The following is a 26,022-nucleotide window of genomic DNA, read 5'->3' on the forward strand; positions in this document are numbered from 1 at the left end:
CTGATGCAAGACAGACGACAGACAGGCAGCCAGGGAAGCTGACGGGGTGGGGGCGAGGGTCTCTCAGGAAGCGGAGCTGTCCAGGGAGGGGCACAGGAAAATCTGTCAGCTTTCAGGTTGTTTGTTTTTAAAGCTACAGAGTGTTCTCTTCATACAAAACCCACTCTGGAAATCCAATATGAAAAATACATGAGACCGGCTCTGGAGGGAGCTCCTCAGGGAGGTCCCACAAGGGTCAGTATGGGACACAGACACAGAAGAGCAAGAAAAAGAGAGGTGCCTGATGAGGACGGAGCATTATCCCGGGCTGTCTGTGTCGGGGGCTCTGCTCCATCTGCGGCTGCTCCCGTCCCTACCAGCTTCCTCCCACCCCACCCTTCTAGACCACACACAGCTAACAGTCTGTTCCTGCCTCTCTGATGTGTATTCGAATATGAAAAAACAAACAGTAAGGATCAAGAAAGGAAAAACAAAAATCTGGAATACGTAGGAATATTTAACCTATTCTGTCCATGAGACAAAGTGAGTATTTTAAGGGGGATAAACAAACAAACCAAAAAAAAAAACTGTTACACTTATTTGGTAACTTATTGCTCCCTTTATTTCTGAAAAGTGGACTATATCAGAAATGAAATAGGACCTATGGTTGCTCAAGTCAAAATGGGTTTTAGATTGGCTGAAAGTTTTTCATATAAATACATTTTGCTGATTAAAAACAAAAGTACAAAGACTTGTTGGCTCATTTTAAAAAGTTTTCTGATTGGTTTGAAAATGTCTTGCTGTACTGCTCAAAGTAGATTTCTCCACCAACTGAAATGACCAAAAGTAGGTTAAAAAAAAACCCCACCTACCCCGTGATTTTACCTCACATGATTTTCTACAGAGCCTCTATTTTTTAAATTATCAAATTCTAGACAATTATTTTAAAAAGTATAAATACAGGGATCTACATTACACTGTAAAATTTAATTTTCCTAAATGGAAATGCATTTTAAGTTTTGGTATTGCTACAAAGCTGAATATGTCATAACGTCATCCACAGATAGTAAGTATTAACATTACAGGTGGATCCGATTACTTTACTAGAGCGGGTAGTCATTCCCTTCTCCAGGGGATCTTCCCAATCCAGCATCTCCTGCATTGCAGGTACATTCTTTACCATTTGAGCCACCAGGGAAGCCCGAAACTACTCAAAACACCTAAAATTTAATTAGCCTTACTCCTTCATATTCCAAATAAGGGCTAAAATAATTTCTGCTCAGAGTAGGAATAAAAGTAAAAAATAAACTGTTGAGTAATATGTTCCACATTAGAGCTGCCATGAGGCCCCAGATGATGGTGAGATGGGACCATCTTCTTAACTTTTTACTTTATACTGAAATACAACTGACTAACAACGTTGTGATCGTTTCAGGTGGACAGAAAGTGACTCAGCCATACATATACATGTATCCATTCTCCCCCAAACTCCCCTGAGATGGACCGCCTTAAAGGCAGATCGTGTGGCGAGTCACAGGCTCAGGTCTTGGGGACGACGCGCTAGTGCAGCCCCACCAGGTATCTGAAGGCCCCCAAAGCAGAAAACACGGACTCAGCAAGCTGGGGAGAAGCAGACACACGCAGAGAAGGTAATGAACACATCCCGGCTTCTTTACCTGCAGGAGAAGTTCTTGAAGCTGAGCCCGCTTCTGCTTTATCCGTTCTATCCGCCTCTGCTTCTCTATCTTTAAAACACAGGTTACAAAATAGCATGAGCATGTACAGTAGAAAATGCTGCTCACTTTTCAGGTCTCAGTTCTGAGACATCAAGAATTTTCCTTAAAGACAGGCAACCTATTTAACTACTGGCGCCAATAAAGGTAGATTATGCCTTCTGGGGTCAGGTAAGCAAGGAGGCAAGACAGCAGAATTGTAGCAATCGCCATCAAACGACATCCATCCCCCTAATGAACACTTGATCTGTGGGACTGGCTCTATTTATTTCACAAGCGCCAAGCAGAGTCACAGCTAACACTTGAAAAAGTGAAAGTGAAGTCGCTCAGTCATATCCAACTCTTTGTGACCCCGTGGACTGCAGTCTACCAGGCTCCTCCGTCCATGGGATTTCCCGTCAGTCACAGCTGACACCTGGTGAACACCTATTCTACGTGTCAGCGGTCACCTGAGCGCTGGACACGCGGTCTCTTAATTCGTCTTCACAAAACCCTGGACATAAGTATGGCTGTTACCCTCTTTGCAGTAGGAAACAGAGGCACAGAGGGTGAAGAATCTGTCCAGGGTCACACCGCTGGTGGATGGCAAGAGCCAGGATTTGAATCAAAGCCACCTGGTTTAAGAGATCCCATTATTAATTGCTTTGCTCTATTAACCTCCCAGAATGAGGTAAGATCTCATTTAAGATCTCCGTTTAACTGCTTTTTTTAGTGTGACTTGTGGGATTTTAATTCCCTGACCAGGAATCAAACTCACGCTCTCCGCACTGAAAGCACAGAGTCCTAACCACTGGTCCACCAGGGAAGATGGTCCCTAGAGCAGTTTCTTAATCTTCTCTCTTTTAAACAGGCACAGCTGCTGATACAGGGCTCCTACATATTCAACACACAGTTCCTACCTGCAGTAAGAGACACGGTTATGGGACAAATTTCCTAGCTTCAACCAACTACTGTTTTCCTCAACCTCACAGCTACCTAGAAAACATAGATTAAGGTCTGGAATATCCCTGTGGATGAGCTCCTCACTGTGTCTTTGGGCAAAAGCCAATGACATCTAATATCATCTTTCTTGTCTACTCCAACAGCATCTTTCTTACTTGCTCCCCATCTAGTCCCCAATGGGAGTTTATCTCATGGTTCCTCTAATCACAACCACTTGAACCCCGAAACGCTTAAGATCCACTGTAAGATCTGTGTGCTCTGTCACATGTGAAAAGATGCTGCTGGGGTTTTCCCCAGCATCTGACACTGTTGACAGAGCAGCTCCAACTGCCCCTCAGGCCTTGCATCCAACCAGGCCAAGTGGTACTGATTCTGCCTCTAAAACACTTCTCCAGTCTCACTGTCATGGCCAGAACTCAGCCCCTCTCCGACCCACCCCCTCACCTTCCTGTCAGTCTGGCTTACAACCCACTGGCAGACTGACCCTTTGGATTACACTCCCTCAGCCCTCTTCTTTGTAATTCTCCAGTAGTTCCTACTGCCCGTAGATCAGGTTGCAACTACTTCGCACCCAGGAACCTACCCTCTCTTTGACCTGTGCTCTGGCCACAACCAGCTGCGGGCACGCCTTCCTCCACCTGCCTCATTCCGGGCAATGTCTCTGCCTCCCTGCCCTAAACCACTTGGCAAACTCCTCCTACAGCACAGGGATATTTTTATCTCTTGGTAAAGCCCAACCCCGCTCCCTCCCTCCATTATACCCCTTTTCCAGAGAATCTGTACATACTTCTTTCATAGGAGTCATCACAATTTTGGTAAGTCCTTTTACATTTCTGCTCTCCTCAATTAGAATGAAAGCTGCTTGGGATCGGAATCTCATATAATCTTTCATTTAAGCACACGGGAGATGTTAAGAGATTTTTGCTTACTTAGGCTTTGATACCAGCTTAATATTACTTGTAATTAAAATAACCCTCAAATTTTACTCTATTGGGAGGAGAAAAAAGGACATTTCCATTGAAGCACATGAATGACATTATTTTATAACTTCTGATGACTGCCAGGTTTTCTCCCTCCATCCACAAGTATATTAATACTAAAATTTTTTGATTTGCTAGGGGAAAAGAGGGACTAAGCAAAACATGAAATCAACCTAGTCACGTCTAAAGCTGTAGTTAGCCTTTTGGATATGATAGTAAAATTATGTCAAATCAATTTACAAATAATATGTCAGGGCACATGCTCACTTAGGAAAGCTTTTCTGTAATGATTGAAGTTCAAAGAATAAAACATGCTTTTGCACACATCACCCCAAATTCTTATAAGCTGAACATTCTACCCATTCTGATAAAGATTTAAAGGAAATTCCATATTCTCCTGCCACTAATTCTAGAGTTGAAGGTAAAAGTTTAAATACAAGAAAGCCAACTTTAATCCATTCTTTCAGATTTATACAGCAAGTATTTCATCAAATAAGATCATTTCCAGTACACAAGTCAATGAAAATTTATTAGTAGAGTGCTCAGAATTAGAATAAAACAAAGATGTTCTCAAAAAAAAAGAGAAAAAAAAAATTCAAGTCATTTCATTTCATGTTTCATCAGGACATCTGTCAGACTAGACTTCTCAAAATCTCCTTCCAGTTCTGAAATTCTACCTAGGAGAGACTTTAAAGAAAAAAGGCATACTATGCATGAATAAACAGCTATGAATATTTTAATACTATGTGACTGTATTTCCAAATTAAGACGTCTCTGATGTAAAATAAAGCAAAGTACTATCTGTAAACAGATTTTCTTCACTTACCTCCAGGTTTTGACATTCCTGAGCAGAATTGGTAGGCAGGCCAATCCACTTGATTTCTTTTTTTTCCTTTGAAATTATGTTCATTGCCATCAGCACATTTAAAGCATCATAAACTCTTCGCCTAATGTTCTTCTGATCATAAGCCTGCTAAAAGAAATATGTTTATTGAGTGATAAACTTTAAAGGTCATGATATAGTCACAAGGTATTAAAATATTTAACAATAATTTCATAAGTATCTTCAAAGTTCTGAAAGAATTCTTCACCCTGTGAAAGTATCCTTCAAAACTAAAGATTAAAAAAAAAGTAAAGATGAAATAAAGATACTTTCAAGCAATCTAAAACACAAAACAATCTTAAAAATAAGGATTATGTTCCTAATATATCTAAATTAAATGATGCAAAAGGGCCTCTTCTAAGTCAAAGGAAAAGAATCTAAGATAGGAACTTGGAGATGATGTAAGAGGACATGAAGACCAACTCAAAAGGTAAATCTCAATTAATACTCATTATAAATTACAATGTCTTGGGGAGTCTAGAATATAAAAAGAACTAATATACAGGACAGTAATACCAGACCACCTGACCTGCCTCTTGAGAAACCTGTATGCAGGTCAGGAAGCAACAGTTAGAACTGGACATGGAACAACAGACTGGTTCCAAATAGGAAAAGGAGTACATCAAAGCTGTATATTATCACCCTGCTTATTTAGCTTATATGCAAAGTACATCATGAGAAACACTGGGCTGGAGGAAGCACAAGCTGGAATCAAGATTGCTGGGAGAAATATCAATAAACTCAGATATGCAGATGACACCACCCTTATGGCAAAAAGTGAAGAACTAAAGAGCCTCTTGATGAAAGTGAAAGAGGAGAGTGAAAAAGTTGGCTTAAAACTAAACATTCAGAAAACTAAGATCATGGCATCTGGTCCTATCACTTCATGGCAAATAGATGGGGAAACAGTGGAAGCAGTGGCTGCCTTTCTTTTTCTGGGCTCCAGATTCACTGCAGATGGTGACTGCAGCCAGGAAATTAAAAGACGCTGACTCCTTGGAAGAAAAGTTATGACCAACCTAGACAGCATCTTAAAAAGCAGAGACATTACTTTGTCTACAAAGGTCCGTCTAGTCAAGGCTATGGTTTTTCCAGTAGTCATGTATGGATGTGAGAGTTGGACTATAAAGAAACCTGAGTGCAGAAGAATTGATGCTTTTGAACTGTGGTGTTGGAGAAGGCTCTTCAGAGTCCCTTGGACTGCAAGGAGATCCAACCAGTCCATCCTAAAGGAAATCAGTCCTGAATATTCATTGCAAGGACTGAAGCTGAAACTCCAATCTTTTGGCCACCTGATGTGAAGAGCTGACTCATTGGAAAAGACCCTGATGCTGGGAAATATTGAGGGCAGGAGGAGAAGGGGATGACAGAGGATGAGACGGTTGGATGGCATCACCGACTCAATGGACATGGGTTTGGGTGGACTCTGGGAGTTGGTGCTGGACAGGGAGGCCTGGCGTGCTGAGGTTCATGGGGTGGCAGAGTCAAACACGATTGAGCGACTGAACTGAACTGAACTGAATACTATATATAGGAGAAAGGGGTAATGGAGTTAAAGTGGGCTAAGGTCTTGTAGTGTCTCTGAGGATGTCAGACTTTGAAAAGTCCAAGATGTACCCTTTAAGTTCTAGTTAGCAGTGCTTTTCAAAATGTGGTCCACACACTAGTGCTGATCTGCAAACTGTTGTACACTATGAAAATGGTGAACCTGAACAAAATGTAATCACACAGATCACTAGGCACACTGTGTAGTTCAGCTGACTTTTTTTGGTAGCAAGACTTTATAATAACAGAAATTATGTTAACTTACAGTGTGGGAAAGCCCCTTATCTTCTGGTGGACAGGCAGTTTCTAAGAACTGAATCCAACCAATCAGATGCCATGATAATAAAAGATGGTGGACAACACTGAATCCATTTAAATACAGAAGTAAAATTAAATAAAGGGCTTCCTGGTGGCTCAGAGGTTAAAGCGTCTGCCTGCAATGCGGGAGACCTGGGTTCGATTCCTGGGTAGGGAACATCCCCTGGAGGAGGAAATGGCAACCCACTCCAGTATTCTTGCCTAGAGAATCCTATGGACAGAGGAGCCTGGTGGGCTGTAGTACACGGGGTTGCAAAGAGTCGGACACGACTGAGCAACTTCATTTCACTTATATAAAAGGGAGATTTTAAGTTATAGAACTGAATGTAAATATTAGAAATCCCAATACTGTAGAAAATGAGAAAATAACAACAGACGTTAGGAGGCAACAGCAAGTCTGCTGATTTCCTCTTCTTTTTTTAGAAATAGTTTGTGCTTTTGTTTTTTTAAAGTATTTTTTGGCTGCGCTGGGTCTTGGTTGCAAAACGAGGGATCTGTTAGTTGCAGCCTGTGGGATCTTTAGTCACAGCCTGCGAACTCTTAGTTGGAGCATGCGAGATATAATTCCCTGACCAGGGATTGAACCAGGGCCCCCCTGCATTGGAAGCGAGGAGTCTTAGCCACTGGACCACCAGGCAAGTACCCGATTTCCTCTTCTTTGATACTGGAAGGAATCATGAATTCAAAGCAGATGAACTATTCAAAACAGATGAACTAAGCAATAATTTTAGCACAATATATTCAAAGTCATAAAAACAACTATAATTATAATATTCTTTTAACAACGGCCACTAGTATATTCACCTGAATCCTGTGGTAGAGGGGAAGGATGGGAGATGGGAACACAACAGGCATAGGGATTTATTTTTTCTTCCATAATCAATCACAGTCCATAGGTGATAACTCAAGAAATGAAATACTGAAATTACTGAAATTATAAAATACTGGTTATAATAAAAATAACTTTAAAGAATTACAGACTACAGGGCCTCCAAATTATGAGAAAAACAAAGTAGTGAATCAACAGAAAAAAAAAAATCCTTGCTTATATTCAGGAGTGGGGATGGGGGCGTGGTTACTAAAAATGTGTGTTAGATATTGAAAAGTGCTAAGAAGAAATGCTTCACTTTAGTGACATCTGAGTGAAAATTAGACGGGAGAAAAGAACTGTATGGAAACCCCCAGCAAAGAACACGTGTGGCTGCGTGTAGTAACTGAGAGGGTGCTCGGTAGCAGACGAGAGGCAGCAGAGGGCCAGGTCCCACAGGGCCTGCTGCACCATTCAGAGAGACTCTCAGTCAAATTCAGAAAGCCATATACTTTCAAGCGCCCAGGGAAATTAAACAGAAATTACCATACAAGAGCTCACAAGAAACATCTCAAAGCAATCCCCCCCTTAAGGAAACAGTTTGACTCAAAATTTCTGATCACAGGTAATAAAAGTCAAAATTCATGACAATAAACAAAAATTCCTATCACCTGGAACTATAAGAAACTTCAATGCAATTCTTAAGCCAAAGTTACAGAATAAAGAGTAACATACCAGAATGAATGGGGATATGGGTAGTGTACAAGAGGAAAATAACAGCCATAAAGACTTTCAATATTAAACAAAGAAATTAAAAGTAAATAAAGCATATATCACAGTCTTCAGGGTAGAGAAATAATAAAAGTAACTTCAGGAAAGAGAACAGAATATTAAATACAGATAAAAACAGAAATTAACTTCAGAACCGGAGGTCCATACAAACAAATCCAAGAGATTTTTGGGGGGGAATACAATCGCAAATAATTTGGAAAACATGGATGAAATGGAGAATGTTCTAAGAAAACAAAAAAACACCAAACTGACTCAAAGGGAGAAAGCAATTTTAAAGAGATGGATTACCAAATAAGAAATGAAGAAAGCTATCTAAACCCCCCACTGAATCACCACAGAGTTATCTCAGGTGATTTCCATTAGATTGCAGGGAACAAAACTAGACATCCCATGCCATTAAATCTGTGATGGAGTAAAGCAAAAGAGAAAGCGAAGACCTCTAAACTTATTTTATAAAGCCAGCATGACACTACTTATCAAAACTGAAAAGATGGTACTGATTGCAAACAGGTGCCATGGAGGCTGGCAAGCAGGTCAAAAGTGGGCTCTTGAGTCTAAAAGGCATCACGGAGCTCGGCGTGACCAAGCAGAAGGAGGAACAGGACAAAGACAAATCAAAACTTGAGGAAGCAATGGGAATGAGTATAAAGAACAAGGAGGAGGGACTTCCCTGGTGGCCCAGTGATTAAGACTCCAAACTTCTAATGCAAAGGGTGCAGGTTCAAACCCTTGTCAGGACGGTAAGCTCCCACATGCCACAGGGCATGGACAAAAAATAAAAAGAACAAGAAGCAGTATGGCCTGGGACAAGGGTACTTCCACACAGTTGGCCTTCGAGGAGATGCAATAGAAATGGCAAGTGGGGAGGATCCTGAAGAAAGCTTCCCAAACTCACAAGCTGAAAGCAGAGGGCTCAAGAGGCACCTGGACACACTCACTAGCACCGTGACACGCCCCGAGTCCCCTGGGGGAAGCAGCGCCCCTGCCTGGGGCATGGAGGGGCGTGGAAGGTAACTGGGGTCATGTTTGGTGCCCTTGGTATTTTCTATAAACATTCTTTTACACACACCCTGTATCTTCTCCTGAGGCAGCGCTTTCCAAAGCAGTGTGCCTTCACTGTGGAATTTGATTAAAGTCAGTTCAGTTCAGTCGCTCAGTTGTGTCTGATTCTTTGCGACCCTATGAACCGCAGCACGCCAGGCCTTCCTGTCCAGCACCAACTCCTGGAGTCCATCCAAAACCGTGTCCATTGAGTCAATGATGCCATCCAACCATCTCATCCTCTGTCGTCCCCTTCTTTTCCTGCCCCCAATCTTTCCCAGCTTCAGGGTCTTTTCCAATGAGTCAGCTCTTTGCATGAGGTGGCCAAAGGATTGGAGTTTCAGCTTCAACATCAGTCCTTCCAAAGAACACCCAGGACTGATCTCCTTTAGGATGGACTGGTTGGATCTCCTTGCAGCCCAACGGACTCTCAAGAGTCTTCTCCAACACCACAGTTCAAAAGCATCAATTCTTCTGCGCTCAGCTTTCTTTATAGTCCAACTCTCACATCCACACATAACCACTGGAAAAACTATAGCCTTGACTATACAGACCTTTGTTGGCAAAGTAATGTCTCTGATTGAAGTCAAACTAATACTCTATTTTGATTTCTGAGTAGCACACAGGCAATAAACCATTTTAGTGTGGACTGGGAATTTTTGAGAGTTTATCCAGAGATTAACGTTATTTCTGTGTATATGCTATGGAAACGTGTTTTTACCTCTGAGTTGCACTTAACTCTTTGAAGCCCACCAGCTGGCTCTGCTGGAACCTGACTCCAGAGGATAAGGAGCCAATGCCAGGATGGCCTGCAGCATGTAGACCCCTGGGGGGCCCTGCATGGGCTGCCCTGCCAGGCTCCTCTTAGCTTGGGGCTTATGCTCTTCCCTCCAGGCCCTGGGGAAGCGATTTGAAGCTTCATGGCCTTCAGCCTGCCTCCCCAGCCACTTGGCCAAAGAGACAATGCAGCCTGGTAATCAGCACAACCACCTAAGGCAAGGACGGAACATACAGCTTGTCCCTTTCTGAACCAGGCCAGCTCGCAGCCTCTTCTCCGAATATCTTCATTCCAGACATGTGTCTAGCGGGTGTTGCCATGGCAGACATCACTAATCAAGCACAGCACTCTTTGTAAAAGAATCCAGGCACAGTCTGCCTCCTAATCCTCGACCCTAAGGTCCAAGTAGCTCCTGTATTTCCTCAGGGTTGACACATACAATGTTTGACATTCCTGGCCTAAGGATACCTCAAGGGCAACAGGAACAAGGAGGCAGAGTCCCAGCACAGAAAGAAGGGTGTGGTCAGAAGGCAGCACCAAGCTCCCAACGCTGGAGAGCCAGGGTCTATGAGGGCCTGTGTGCACCCACTGGATAAGGGCCAAACTATGCTATTGGGAGAAATATCTATGTGACACAGACACTGAAAGAATAACAGAGTCAGAAGAAAAAACCAAGTGCTGTTTTGGGAATATCATATGTGAATGCGATATTCACAGTTGCTCAGTTATGTCTAACTCTTTGTGACCCCATGGACTGTATAGCCCACTAGGCTCCTCTGTTTATGTAATTCACCAGGCAAGAATACTGGAGTGGGTTGCCAGTCCCTTCTCCAGGGATCGAATCTGCGTCTCCTGGACTGCAGGCAGATTCTTTACCATCTGAGCTACCAGACCGCAGAATGGAAAAAACGTTATTTTAAAAAATTGCAAAGATTATAAAAATAAAAGCAAATAACCCCACCAGTTTCATTCATGAATACCATTGTAAAAATCCTAAAATGTCAGGAAGCTATCTTCCTGACAGACTTGATTAAATTCAACTCCATTTCTGACTTTTTTTTAATTAAGAAAAAAGAAATGTTCATTAAGAAAAACATCAAGTTATGGTTACTATCATCTTAAAACCTTTATCACAATTAAGGCTGCAAAACTATAAATATTTCCACTAACGTTAAGAAGTGAAGATTCAATATGACTAGAGTTACTACTATTATTTAATATTGTTCTGGAATATATAAACTATGACTACATTTAAGTAAAATGCGAACTGATTTATAAAAAGCATATCAGCAGCTGACTGGGGCTAGAGGGCGAGGGAGGGATGGACTACAAAAGGCAGGAAGAGGCTCTGGGAACGATGGAAACATTCCGTCCTGATCAGGTGGTGGCTTCACAGATAGCATACAAATGTCGAAACTCACTGGATTTTACACTTGGATACATCTTGTTGTATGTAAACTAGCCACAATAAATAAAAAAATAATTTAACAGTTTAATTGTACACTTAAGACATGTACATTTCCCTCCCTGCATGTAAATTTATCTCAATTAAAAAAAAATGAGAATGATTTTTATGTGTTAAAAATGAGGCTCTAGATATATTACTAAGAAAATAAAATTAAGAATGAAGCATGCAAAGCACAACCATATTTATGTTTAAAATAACAAATTTTATTATATAGGTGTGTAAGGAATTTCTGGAATGATACTCAAGAATCTGGTAATAGTAAACTGTGCCTTGCGGAGTCAGATTAGAGTCTGTGGTAGAAGAGAAAAATTTTTTATTATACAGTCTTTGGTACAAATGAATTTCTTTAAACATGTTCATGTAGTATTTTTTCAATTAAAAATAAGATAAAATTTTCTTACTGACTTAAAACACTGAAAGATTCAGATGTATCTAAAGTCATTCAAAAATAAAAAGTATACTTTTTAAAAAGTATGTTTCTTCAATAACCCCCAAAGATGTTTTAAAAATACTTTTCCACCTTTATGTTTAAATAAGTAAGAATCCTTTTCAAAACAAAACAACAAAAAAATCAAAACAGAATTCCCCAGTAGCTAACTCGTCTGAGTCCTCGATTTGACAGAGACAATCCCGAGAGGTACAGCGCTGTAGCATCAACGCCAAGGCGTGGTCTACCTACCGAATCAGCTGCCAAGTGGTTGTTTGAATTGGTGAACTCAGACACCAGCTCATCAGCTACTTCATTATATGACGTTGTGCCTTTCCGCTGAACTTTCTCACACACTTTCATTGAAAAATGTCTCAAGCCTTTTCCATTTTTATCTCCTTTTTTGCTTCGTTTGCTAAAAGAGAAAATAAAATTATACTCCATTATACTTACTAGAGACTTCCTTTATAAACTCAACTAAGGTGAGAAGACAGGAATTTGATTTTTTGTTTCCAGTGCTCAATTTTATATTGAATTAGAGATAAGGAATTGTTTTAAACTTAATTTTCACCTTAAAAGCCTAATAAAGTGTGTAGCAAGAGTGCCTTTTTATGCTCACTCATTTGTTGCCTATTTACTGACCAGTTACTTACTATTAAGTATCAGACGCTGTTCTACACATTAGAAGACCTCTGAAAACAGCAGACAAAAACTGTGCCCATGTAAAGTTTATATTCCTAATACTTACCTTTTTGCATTCTACGTATGCTATAGATTTCCCCCCCCACCTAAAATTAAAAGTACCACTATTCTAGAGTTCTGTTATCTACTCAATTTTTCAATCAGAAGTCATTGGTGTTGGGTGGGGAGGGAAGTGGGAGGGGGGTTCAAGACAGGGAACACATGTACACCCATGGCTGATTCATGTCAAAGTATGGCAAAAACCACTACAATACTGTAAAGTAATTAGCCTTCAATTAAAATACATTAATTAATTAAAAAAAAGAAGTTATTGGTGTTAGTAATGGACCTACATCTTCAGTTATCCTAAGTTAGGTTAATGCCTAGGCCTAACCTTTGATAATTCAATCATTAAAATTTCAGACGTCAGTTTAGTTCTACTAATATCTGAGTAACAATTATATGCTAGGAACTGTGTGTATTAGGGGCTGGAAGTACAAAAACAGTAATTGATGCAAAATCCTTTCCCTCAGTGAGTCCTAAGGCTGGAAGAGAGGCAAAACTAATATATAATGACAGATAATTCCACAATAACAAGGTAAGTGCCAAGTCAGAGTTATTCACAATGTTTTATGGGAATTGGTAAGAGGGGAATCTAGTCTAACCTAAAGGAGGAAGATTCCTGCAGTAAGAACCAATGAAAACAATCCACAGAAAGAAAAGACAATCTGTGGAAAAGGAGAAAATATTTACAAACCCTTTATGTGATACATGGTTAATATCTGAAATATCTAAGAAACTCCTACACCTCAATAGCAAAACATGTAACACAAAAAACAGGCAAAGGACATGAATAGGCATTTCTTCAAAGAAAATATACAAATGACCAGTTATAACCAGCAGTTAGATGAAATGGTGTTCAACATCACTACTTATGAGAGAAATACAAATCAAAGCCACAATGACATTATCTCCACACCTGTTAGGATGACTATTTACTTTTAAAAAAGGATTACAAGTGTTGGTGAAGGTATATAGAAATTAGAACCCTTGTACACTGTTGGTGGGAACATAACATGGTATAACTGTTACGGAAAAAAATATGGAGATTCCTCAAAAAATTAAAAATGGAACTACCATATAATTTAGTAATCTCATTTCTGGGTACATCCAAAAGAAATGAAATCAGGATATCAAAGAGGTGTCCGTCATGTTCACTGCAGCTTTATTCATCCAACCAGTCCATCCTAAAGGAAATCAGTCCTGGATGTTTATTAGAAGGACTGATGTTGAAGCTTAAACTCCAATATTTTGGCCACCTGATGCGAAGAGCTGACTCACTTGAAAAGACCCTGGTGTTGGGAAAGATTGAAGGCACGAGGAGAAGGGGACGACAGAGGATGAAGATGGTTGGATGGCATCACCAACTCAATGGACATGAGTTTGCGTAAACTCTGGGAGTTGGTGATGGACAGGGAGGCCTGGCGTGCTGCGGCTCATGGGGTTGCAAAGAGTTGGACACGACTGAGCGACTGAACTGAACTGAACCAAGACAAGGAAAACTCAAATATCCATAGATGGATGAATGGATAAAGAAAATGTAGTATGTGAATACATATATATTCACACAGACATATAGACATATTTATACATATACAACAAAATATTATTCAGCCTTAAAAAAAAATTCTGCCATATGTGACAACGTGGAGGAACCTGGAGAACATCATGCTAAGTCAAATAAACCAGTCACTGAAGGACAACTGTTGCACGATTACACTTATGTGAACTATCTAAAATAGTCAAGCTTCCAAAAGCAGAGGCTGGAGGGAAAGGGGAAATGGGGAGTCTGCTGTGCAGAGGAACCTAGACTTCATCACATTCCATCAGCATAATTACATTCATTTATGTTATTTATATGTTCTACTGTGTTATGGCCATTAAGAAATAGATACTAAATGTACTTCTCAAAAGAGTAAGGGAAGATATCTACCTTCTTTCCCTGCATCCCCAAAGAATCCTCTCTGTGTATTCACTGTGGGTCACAGACTACTACTGAGATATTGTTATAGCACTCAGTGGTACCGAGGGGTGGAGTGGCGTGGTGAAATTTTCAGTGAGGTCGAGATTCTGGCTGCAGAGTAATTTATGGAGGGCAGAAGCAGAAACAGGAAGACCCGTTGACAGGTTACTGTAATGGTCCAAGCAAGCAATGCTGAGTCCTGGAATTCGAGCAACTGGTAGGACTGGATAAGAAAAGATGGATTTGCAAAAATGTTCAAGATAAAAATCAGTACAACTAAGTGACTGACTGCTGTGGATGGTAAGGAAGAGGGAAACAGGACAATAATCCTTATAAGGAGGGGTCATTACTGAGATGGAGGAATTTGGAACGAATTCATGAATTTCATTTTAAACCTTTTCACTTGCATTGTCTAATGCTCTGGGCATATTCTACTTGTGGCTATCAAACACCTGAAATGGGACAAGTCTCAATCAAATTAATTATGCTGTTAATTTCAAAGACCTACATGAGAGATGAAGGTATAATTTTTATATTAATTACCCTTTAGATATACTAGATTAAATAAAAGATGTAACATCAGTCTCACATATTCCAGTTTACTTTTTAAACTGAATGCTGGAAAATTAAAACTCACATGTGGCTCGTATTACATTCTATTGGGCAGCCATGAGGTTGAGTTTGACATGCCTATAGAATATCCAAATGGGTATATTCAGGAGACAGTAGAACAATACCTAAGTCTACAGCCAGTGGGAGCGGCCACTTATAAACCTACCAGTTCTTCTCATCAGTCCAGAGATTAGCCAATACTCTCTTCCTTTTCAAATCTAACTTTCTTTGTCAAGGTAACAGCTTTAATGAAATACAATTCACACACCATAAACTTCATCTTTTCAAGTATAAAATTCAGTGGACACAGCCATCACCACAACCTAATTTCTCCACCTTAAACAGAAATTCTGTCCCCATAAGCAGCCACTCCCACCTCCCTGTCCTCAAGCCCTTGGCAACCATGTTTTACTTTCTGTTTCTATGGATTTGCCTGTTTTTCAATGTCAGCTTTGCAACTGGAGTTTCTCACTTCGGTGCTTCTGATCCTGTATTATTGGCTTTCCTTGACCTGGCCCATTCAGTTGTTTTTCAAGTGTACAACCTATCATGGAACCTGAATATGATCAAGACACAAGATCCACCTACCAGTTTAAAGGAAACACCGAAGACAGAAGAACGTGTTAAACTATACTAAAGAGATGCTATGGGACTTCCCTGGTGGTCCAGGGGTTGAGAGTGCCTGCCAATACAGGGGACATGGGTTCTATTTCTGGTAAGGGAAGATCCCACATGCCTCAGAGTGGCTGGCCCCGTGTGCCTTGCTGCGACTACTGAAGCCCAGCAGCAGCCAAAAATCAATCAATCAATTAATTTAAAAAAAGAGATGTGGTAAGCAAAATCTTTAGAATTTTTCTTCAGGACATATAATGTGGTTTCTTCAACTAATAATTTGGAAGGGAAAGAGTGAGAAAAATACGGAGGGAAAATCTACAGATTATAAAAGATTTAACTATTTAAATTCTGATTCATATAGACTGTAAACACACACACATACACACCCCAGTTACAGGAGAGTGTGGAAAGACAGCAACAGCAGCACAGTTCTCAAACTCTCCAAATCCCCATACAAAATAGAGCAAGCAAGCAGCAAAGCCTGAACCCCTGACAACGTTTACAACAAAACTAGCTGACAAGGCATCTTCAACCAACCCCAGATTACAGACCGGGGCCAAAGGCTTACACAGTCGTGTCTGTGTTGGTAGAAAAATAAATACTCAACGGAGCGGCATTTGATGGAACTAACAAGACTTTGCTAGAAAGAACAGGCCAATTTGAGAGCCGCAGCTGAAATGGGAAGTTTTGCCCTCTTCAATACCAGCTGAGTGCAGGAGGCTGAAATAAAGACTTAGGAGGTTGCAACAATCTAGCCCATGTGACTCCCACAATTAATATTCAAGAGCAAATGAAAAACACTGAAAGCAGGCAAAGAATATATGGACAATAAGAGTTTCTGAAGAAGAAAATCAAGGCATGGGAACAGAATAAATACTAAGTGCTGTTAAGTCAAGAAAATGTTTATGAAATAAAAGAAAAGAGACTGTATAAACCCAGAATGACAAAGACCAAAAGATTCTGGTAAAATTGCTGGATTTCAAAGAAAAAAAATTATTTAGACATTTAGAAAAAAAAAAAACTATCAGATTTTCCAAGAGCAAGCTGTTACATTAGAAGAAAATTAAGACATTTAAGAAACTCCAACAAAGTATGAGCCAAGAATTTTTATATTCAGCAAAACTGACTGAGACAGTCAAAACGATTAGAGAAACACTGACATAAAGCTCTTGTGAGAAATTTATGTATAATTAACTGTAGATGTTAAGATTAAGTGAGCACTAAGAGGTGTATATTATAGGGTATAAACAGGTGTATGCTTCCACACTGCAGGACTATTACATATGATTATTAGAAAAATGAGAAAAGAATGGAGAGAACATATACAGAACATATACAGACAATTTTTTAATGTTTTCAGTGCTTCACAGTTGGTGCTGGTAAAGAACCTCTCTGCCAATGCAGGAAACTTAAGAAATGAGGGTTCAAAGCCTAGTCAGGAAGATACCCTGAGAATCAGGAAGATCCCTTGGAGGAGGACATGGCAACCCACTCCAGTATTCTTGCCTGGAGAATCCCAAGGACAGAGGAGCTGGCAGGCTACTGTCCATACCTTTGCAAAGAGCTGGACATGACTGAAGCAACTTAGTATGCACAGTCTCATTAGGTTACATTATTATTATTATTATTGGGGACTATTAAGCATGATCAATGCAAAGAAATAGAGGAAAACAACAAAATGGGAAAGACTAGAGATCTCTTCAAGAAAATTAGAGATACCAAGGGAACATTTCATGCAAAGATGGGCTTGATAAAGGACAGAAATGGTATGGATCTAGCAGAAGCAGAAGATATTAAGAAGAGGTGGCAAGAATACACAGAAGAACTGTACAAAAAAGATCTTCACGACCCAGATAATCACGATGGTGTGATCACTCACTTAGAGCCAGACATCCTGGAATGTGAAGTCAAGTGGGCCTTAGAAAGCATCACTACGAACAAAGCTAGTGGAGGTGATGGAATTCCAGTTGAGCTATTCCAAATCCTGAAAGATGATGCTGTGAAAGTGCTGCACTCAATATGCCAACAAATTTGGAAAACTCAGCAGTGGCCACAGGACTGGAAAAGGTCAGTTTTCATTCCAATCTCAAAGAAAGGCAATGCCAGAGAATGCTCAAACTACGGCACAATTGCACTCATCTCACATGCTAGTAAAGTAATGCTCAAAATTCTCCAAGCCAGGCTTCAGCACTACGTGAACCATGAACTTCCTGATGTTCAAGCTGGTTTTAGAAAAGGCAGAGGAACCAGAGATCAAATTGCCAACATCCACTGGATCATGGGAAAAGCAAGAGAGTTCCAGAAAAACATCTATTTCTGCTTTATTGACTATGCCAAAGCCTTTGACTGTGTGGATCACAACAAACTGGAAAATTCTTCAAGACATGGGAATATCAGACCACCTGACCTGCCTCTTGAGAAATCTGTATGCAGGTCAGGAAGCAACAGTTAGAACTGGACATGGAATAACAGACTGGTTCCAAATAGGAAAAGGAGTACGTCAAGGCTGTATATTGTCACCCTGCTTATTTAACTTATGCAGAGTACATCATGAGAAACGCTGGAGTGGAAGAAACAGAAGCTGGAATCAAGATTGCCGGGAGAAATATCAATAACCTCAGATATGCAGATGACACCACCCTTATGGCAGAAAGTGAAGAGGAACTCAAAAGCCTCTTGATGAAAGTGCAAGAGGAGAGTGAAAAAGTTGGCTTAAAGCTCAACATTCAGAAAACGAAGATCATGGCATCTGGTCCCATCACTTCATGGGAAATAGAGGGGGAAACAGTGGAAACAGTGGCAGACTTTATTTTGGGGGGCTCCAAAATCACTGCAGATGGTGACTGCAGCCATGAAACTAAAAGATGCTTACTCCTTGGAAGAAAAGTTATGTCCAACCTAGATAGCGTATTCAAAAGCAGAGACATTATTTTGCCAACAAAGGTCCGGCTAGTCAAGGCTATGGTTTTTCCTGTGGTCATGTATGGATGTGAGAGTTGGACTGTGAAGAAGGCTGAGCGCCGAAGAATTGATGCTTTTGAACTGTGGTGTTGGAGAAGACTCTTGAGAGTCCCTTGGACTGCAAGGAGATCCAACCAGTCCATTCTGAAGGAGATCAGCCCTGGGATTTCTTTGGAAGGAATGATGCTAAAGCTGAAACTCCAATACTTTGGCCACTTCATGCGAAGAGTTGACTCATCGGAAAAGACTCTGATGCTGGGAGGGATTGGGGGCAGGAGGAGAAGGGGATGACAGAGATGGCTGGATGGCATCACTGACTCGACGGACGTGAGTCTGAGTGAACTCCAGGAGTTGGTGATGGACAGGGAGGCCTGGCGTGCTGTGATTCATGGGGTCACAAGAGTCGAACACGACTGAGCGACTGAACTGAACTGAACTGAAGCATGTAATATGGGATAAAGTCAATGAGTAATTACCATATACACTCATTCTATTGTCCTTTTCATCCTCAATGTCCTTAAAAATCAGGATTCTTGATATGGAAAAAAGACTGAGATAACAGAGAAGAAGTTTAATAAGATTGGAACTGGAAATATCAATGTGATCTAGGCAGGGGTCCTTATACATCACAATAACACATTAAAAATACAACAGGGAACTCAACGTGCCAGTAGGTAACTTCTGATCCTACTGCAGTTCTCATCTAGATGAGTGATTGCATTCATCCAACTGCCTGAAACAGAAACAACAGATTCATCCTAATCCTCCTTTCTATCTAATCAAATTCTATCAAATGTAATCTAAGTCTTGTCTTAAAGAGCTCTTGAATTCAACGTCTTCTCTCTCTTCCCATGACCCTAGTTCAGGCTCTCATAATCTCTCACAGAACGTAACCAGACACACACAAAAAGTGCAGTGATGACATCTGCAGCAACATGGATGGATCTACAGATTATCATACGAAATGAAGTTTCATAGCAGTACAACCCAAGGGTACATTCAACAGTGGCTGAATCAAGAAATGAAGCCTCATCTTTGGAAGGCTGGTGGATCATCATGCCAAACCCATCAATGTTTACATCAAATTCAACGGAATTTAGAATAGCTGATACCTGCAGTACACAGATAGGGGACTTGGTCCTACAACCAAATCTGTAAACCACTTTTTTCAAAGTTAAGTGTACAATGCCTCCAGTAAAAGGATTTTACAAGTTAAAGGCTAGATGAAGAACTTAACAATAACAACAACAATAAAAAACAACTCAAAATGGACAAAAGACTTGAGTAGACATTTCTTCCAAGAAGATATACAAATGGCCAATAAGTACATGAAAAGATGTTCAATATCACTAGTCATTAGGGAAATGCAGAACAAAACCACAATGAGATATCATTCACACACATTAGGATGACTTTAATTAAACAAAACAAACAAGGAAAACCGCAGCCAATAAGCACTGGGAGGACATGGAAAACTGGACCCTTCGTGCACCACTGGTGGGAATGTAAAGCGGTGAAGTCACTGCAGAAAATACTACGGTGGTTCCACACAAACGAAGCATATAATTACCATAGGACCCAGCAATTCCCCTTCAGGGTGTATAGCCAAAGAAATTTCAAGTAGGGGACTCAAACAGATGATCGTACACCCACACCCATACCAGCAACATTCATAGTAGTCAAATGGTGGAAACCTACATGTCCCTCAACAGATGAACGAATAAACAGCAAGTGTGGCATGTGCACAGAACAGAACACTATTCAGCTTTTAGAAAAACGAAATTCTGAGAGATGTTACAATATGAATAAACTCTGAAGACATGGTAAGTGAAACAAGCCAGACACAAAGGGTAATTATCGTATGATTTCTTTTATATGAGCTACCTAGAATTGTCAAATTTATGGAGACAGGAAGTAAAACTATGGTTACCAGAGACTGCAAGAGGAGAGACTGAAGAGAGGTTGCTTAATAGGTATGGGTTTCTAGTAGGGGGTGGTGGAGAAGTTCTGGAGATGGAGAGTGGTGATAGACACACAATAATGAATTTTCTCAGTGTTTTTTTGTCTGTTTGTATGTTTTGAATTTATTAATTTATTTTCTCAGTGGTTTTTTGTTGTTTTGGTTTTGAATTTATGTTTTGTTGTCTTTTATGTTAGGGGCTGATGGCTTTTATGTATCTATAAAATAAGATGCTGAGGTTTCCAGCATTTTGTAATTATTTCCAAAAAACCAAACTCAGTATACAAAGGATCATGCTTCTGAGCAAAACAAACTTTCTTGTTCTTCATTCTTTAAATTACTTTCATTGTCACATTTGGCTTACTATTACTGCTACCACATTCAGAGAAGACGTGCCTTTTCTTGACAAAAATAGTCCAGGAATGCTCGATTCCCCATCACAAAATGAGGGTTAAGAACGAAATAATACAGAGTGTACTTTTTAAATTTAGCTAATAATTTATAAAATAATAAACTTAAAACCAGGCTTATTTTAGAAATTTAAATGGTTGAAAAAATGTTATAAAAAAATGTCTACATTTTCACAGATCTTCTATATGCTTTTGGGTTATATTAAACAAATAAACTTTAAAATGTCACAGGCTACAAAAACGAACTCAAAATGGGTCAAAGATCTAAATGTAAGAGCAAAACCCATAAAACTGTTAAAAATATTGGTGTTAAGTCTTTGTGATCTTGGGATTTGGCAATTCTTAAAATAAGATATGATACCAAAAACATAAGTACCACAAGAAAATATAAACAAGATAAACACAGTCAAATTTTTAAAGTTCTGTGCTTCCTGTAGGTGAAAAATCAATCCAGAGATCAGGAGAACTTTTCGCAAACCATGTATCCGACAACGGTCTTGTATCTATAACCCATAAAGAATTCTTATGACTCAATAACAAAACCAGCACCACCACCAACAAACCAAAAGATCTCAATCGAGTTCTTCAAAGAAGATACTTAGCCTTCCTTTAAGCTGGAATGCCATCTTCTAGCAATTTGCCAAAATGACCAACATAAAGGAAAGACGAGCGGTACCTGCTCTGTGTTCTCTAGGCTTTTTAGAAAACATGGAGTTGTTCCTTTGGCCACAAACATGAGACTCTACAAGAAACATGACATTGTAGACATCAAAGGAATGGGCACTGTTCACAAAGCAATTCCCCACAAATGCTACCATGGCAACACTGGAAGCGTCTACCATGTCATCCAGCATGCTGCTGCCGTCGTTGTAAACAAACAAGTTAAGGGCAAGATGCCTGCCCAAAGAATGATTGTACACATGGAGCAAAGTAAGCGCTCTAAAAGCCGGGGAGCTTCCAGAAACATGTGAAGGAAAATGATGAGAAAAAGAAAAAAGTCGAAAAAGGTACTTGGGATCAACTGATGCACCAGGCTGCTCCACCCAGAAAGGCATACTTTCTGAGAACTGATGGGAGAGAGCCGGAGCTGCCAGAATCCACTCCCTATGAATTCATGGCATGATTTTAAAAAACAAAAACCCACAAAAGATCTCCAGACTCTAAATATATTTCTCTTAACTGAGTGAAAGTGTGGTGTCCTTTCCCGCAAAGAAATATTTGAAGCAAATTTTAACTGTCCTAATTCAGTGGGTGATGTCATTACTATTCAAACTTAGTGTTTTTTTTTTCTTCCTGGAAAATGTAATGTGGTTTATTGTGCAATATACTCCAGTGGTTAGAAACTGCCAGAAATTATTCATAAAATATTTGTACTAGGAAAATAAAAAGATATACAAACAGCCAATAAACACTTGAAAAAATGCTTAACATCATCAACCACTATGAACTGCAAATTAAAACCAAAATGAGATACACTTCACATTCACAAGGATGGCTAAAATAAAAAGAGATGGATAGGAAATGTTGGTAAGGAGCTGGAGACATTATAACCTTTGTTGATGGGAATGTAACTGATAGTTACTCAAAAAGCTAAAGAAAGAATTGCCATAGGTAATTTTATTCCTAGGTATACATCCAAGAGAAATGAGAACTGATTTGTTCACAAGTGTTCACAGCAGCATTTATAACAGCCAAAATAGAAAGTGAAAGTGAAGTCACTCAGTTGTGTACGACTCTTTGCGACCCCATGGACTGTAGCCTACCAGGCTCCTCCATCTATGGGATTTTCCAGGCAAGAGTACTAGGGTGAGTTGCCACTTCCTTCTCCAGGGGATCTTCCCCACCCAGGATTGAATCCGGGTCTCCTGCATTGTAGGCAGATGCTTTTACCATCTGAGCCACAAGGGAAATCAAAATGGAGAAGCTCCTCAAATGTCCATCATTAATGAACAAATACAGGAAAAATGTGATATATCCATACAATGTTATATTGTACATAAAAAGGAAGGAAGGCAATAAAAAGGAAGGAAGTATAATTTATGCCACAACATGTAATTTCTATGTGTGGAGACGGGGTGGTAGATACAGGCCATCTGGAGGGTTGAGAAGCTTCCACTGGCCCAGGTGCTCTTTGGATAGGCGTCATTTCATTGTCCTCAGTCCTTCCCCCACCAGTTTATTCTCACTTTTTATGCCTCTCAACTCTGGGCCTGGGACCTCACCAAGTCAGTGCAAGTGAAAATAGCTTCCATCTCCCAATCTGACTTCTCCCACGCATATTTTGGGACATGGGTTTGTCCACTTTCACTTGTCATCTTTATAATCACACCAGCCTTCATCTCCTAATCCTTGGAGAACCCTACACCTCTATCATGTTTTATGGCAATTTAAGAGATTTCCTTTTTTTTTTTTTTAACACAAAAAAAATTTCAACAGGATCTTACAAGTTGGAGATTAAAAATGGCTATTCAACCCATCATCTCAAACTAGAAGCTCCCTATCTAAATTTTTCTTTTTAAGTGGGCCAATTTTATTTATTTTTGGCTGTGCTGTACAGCTTTTGAGATTTTAGTTTCCCAACCAAAGATCACGCCCAGGCCCTTGACAGTTAGAAGTACACAGCCCTAACTGCTGGGCCACCAGGGAATTACCTTGAAATCTTAAAAAGTAGAGTTTACATATTTTCTCAAACCTGAGCTCTCTGAACCACCCAAACCATCTTTCCAAATAACATGAAAATTTGGTCACAGGCTATAAACACTATCATCTCTATTAGTCTCTTAAAAAAAAAAAAAAGAATCAGTAGGAAGCATTTCTTGCCAAATAAAATCAAATTACCAAATTAAACATGTTTTTAATATTTAAGAAAATAAAACTACCAACCTAGCACAGTTTGAAAAGCAAGTTTTATTTTTTATTTGAGGTCTTCATAATTTCATATTCATATTTCATTTGAAGTATTTAAAAGAACTGTTTCCAAGAGTATTTATCTTTCCAGGCACTTAACTAGAATCAACAATCACTGTCTTTTTATATTTTGCCACAATAATTTATATTTATCTACAAAAATAATATGAAACTAGAATCTGTAGCATAACAGTATATTCCAGGTGTAAACTAATAAATGTATCCCATTTAAACAAGAAATTATATACAATATACAATAAAAACTTCCTTTCTCATTAAAGTAAGTTAACCAGAATATTTAAATCAGCACAGTAATTTAGTAACATAATTTAGGGGAAAAAATCCAACCCAAATCCCATTTTCCTGTGTATTTATATCCTCTGTGTGAGGGAGAGGGGAAATGGGAAAGAAATGTTTATTATTCACAGATCTCCACTCTCCACCTTGCATTATGTCGTCCAGGCCTGGGTAGGCCTCATCCAAGCTGAGGACACTATTGATACACTAACTGATACTACTGATACATCACACAGAAAACTGAAAAACCTCTCAGTCTTCATGTGTCCAGAACAAAACTCAATTCCTCCCCAAACCTATTCCTAACTACAGTAGATGCTAATGGCACCAGGATTCACCTAGCTCTCACTGCAAAAAATCAAGTCATCCTTTCTCTCTTTCCTTCATTCAATCTATCAATAAATTCTGTTTCCAAATTGAAAAATTTACCCATTTTTTCCCATCTCCACTGTCAGGTCACTGCCTCCTGCCTTCTAACTGATTTCTCCACTTTTGCTCTTATCTCCTTAGAGGCCAGATCCTTCTCAGCAGTCATTATAAATCAGATCACATTACTCCCCTGCTTAAAATCCTGTTTAGAATAAAAACCAAATTCTCTACCATGACCTACAAGGCCTTTCATACTCTGACCTGTGTCTACCTCTCCATCCTAATCTCATCTCTCTCTCTGACGTGCTCATGATCTCAAGCCACTGTGCTTCCCTGTGGAACCACAACCTGGTTCCTCACTTAGGAGCTCTGCATTTGCCATTCCCTGTGCCTAGAATCCCAAGCTCCTCAAGGAACTAGCCTGTCTTCCTTGTATTCAAACATCACCCCTTAGAGAGGCCTTTCTAAGGTAGCCACCATCCTTCCAATTATCTACAAATCATCCTTCTTAGTTCTTTGCATACCACCCATCACAATCTAGTTATCTTCTTTATTGCACCTCCTCCCCAAATATTAGCTCTTCAAGGGCAGGGACTTATCTATCTTGCTTATTATTCTCATCCATGCCTAGAACTTACCAACACTTAGCAGATATTCAAAACACTTGTTGAATAAATAGACAACTTCATAAACATCGTCGAAGCAGTACAGATATTAATTATATTGATTTTTATTATTAGCTTATTATAGTTTAAATTTGGAGAAGGAAATGGCAACCCACTCCAGTACTCTTGCCTGGAAAATTCCATGGAGAGAGGAGCCTTGTAGGCTACAGTCCATGGGGTCGCAAAGAGTCGGACACGACTGAGTTTAAATTATATTAGTTTATTATAAATAAAAGTTTTAACTATATTCCAACAGAATAAAAAATATATATATTAAGAGTACATGAGCACAAAGGAAGAGGAAAAACACCACTATAATAAATCCTATTCCTTTAAAACAGGAATAAAGTAAACACGTGGAGGATATTGCTGCTGCCTGTCAAACACCCAGGACCTTTCTTCCCCCCAGGGAACTCTCACACAGGACACTTCCCATTTGGAAGAGATGTATTTGCAAGACACCAGCAGACTGTCCAAAGGAAGAAAGATAAAAGGGAACAAACATCTTTCAGGATCAAAATTCCAGGCGAGACCAGAAAGGGGGCTTTCAAAGCAATTTCCCCAAGCTCTTTGCAAAGAAGTTCAGTGGATCAGAACACAAAGAAAAAACTAACGAGAATCCCTCAACGGATCCTTTACCCACTAACAAGATTTCTTAAGAAAGTGACTTGGTCTTGCAAAGGAACTCAACAAAGAGCTGTGTAAAACATACTTCAAGTTCTACTGTCAAGTAGTAAGATGAGGATAGAAACCTTATATAGTATGTATCTATGTGGGAGTATGCATGTGTATTATATATATGAATCTATGTCCCCAAGGAACACTAAC

General features: G+C 39.7%; 1 protein-coding gene and 1 pseudogene across 50 annotated transcripts in view; one reads left to right on the plus strand and one right to left on the minus strand.

Annotated features, from left to right (window-relative positions):
* TFDP2 (transcription factor Dp-2) overlaps nt 1-26,022 on the minus strand; it is a 205,713-nt gene that overhangs the window by 13,024 nt on the left and 166,667 nt on the right. For 28 of the 50 annotated variants that reach the window (XM_086377166.1, XM_086376504.1, XM_086379586.1 and 25 more), the window contains 3 exons: nt 11,947-12,109; nt 4,461-4,607; nt 1,656-1,724 (listed from right to left, as the gene is read on the minus strand). In XM_086377166.1, coding sequence (XP_086233292.1) covers nt 1,656-1,724; nt 4,461-4,607; nt 11,947-12,109 — 379 coding nt within the window. The remainder of the gene's footprint in view (nt 1-1,655; nt 1,725-4,460; nt 4,608-11,946; nt 12,110-26,022) is intronic. The other 22 variants (XM_086377500.1, XM_086376928.1, XM_086379879.1 and 19 more) reach the window with 1 other exon arrangement.
* Nucleotides 15,710-22,140, plus strand: LOC147379226 (large ribosomal subunit protein eL21 pseudogene; annotated as a pseudogene).

The sequence above is a fragment of the Bos grunniens genome, chromosome 1, assembly GCF_055505025.1.
Source record: "Bos grunniens cultivar Pamir isolate PY7600 chromosome 1, Bosgru_T2T1.0, whole genome shotgun sequence".
Lineage (NCBI taxonomy): Eukaryota > Metazoa > Chordata > Mammalia > Artiodactyla > Bovidae > Bos > Bos grunniens.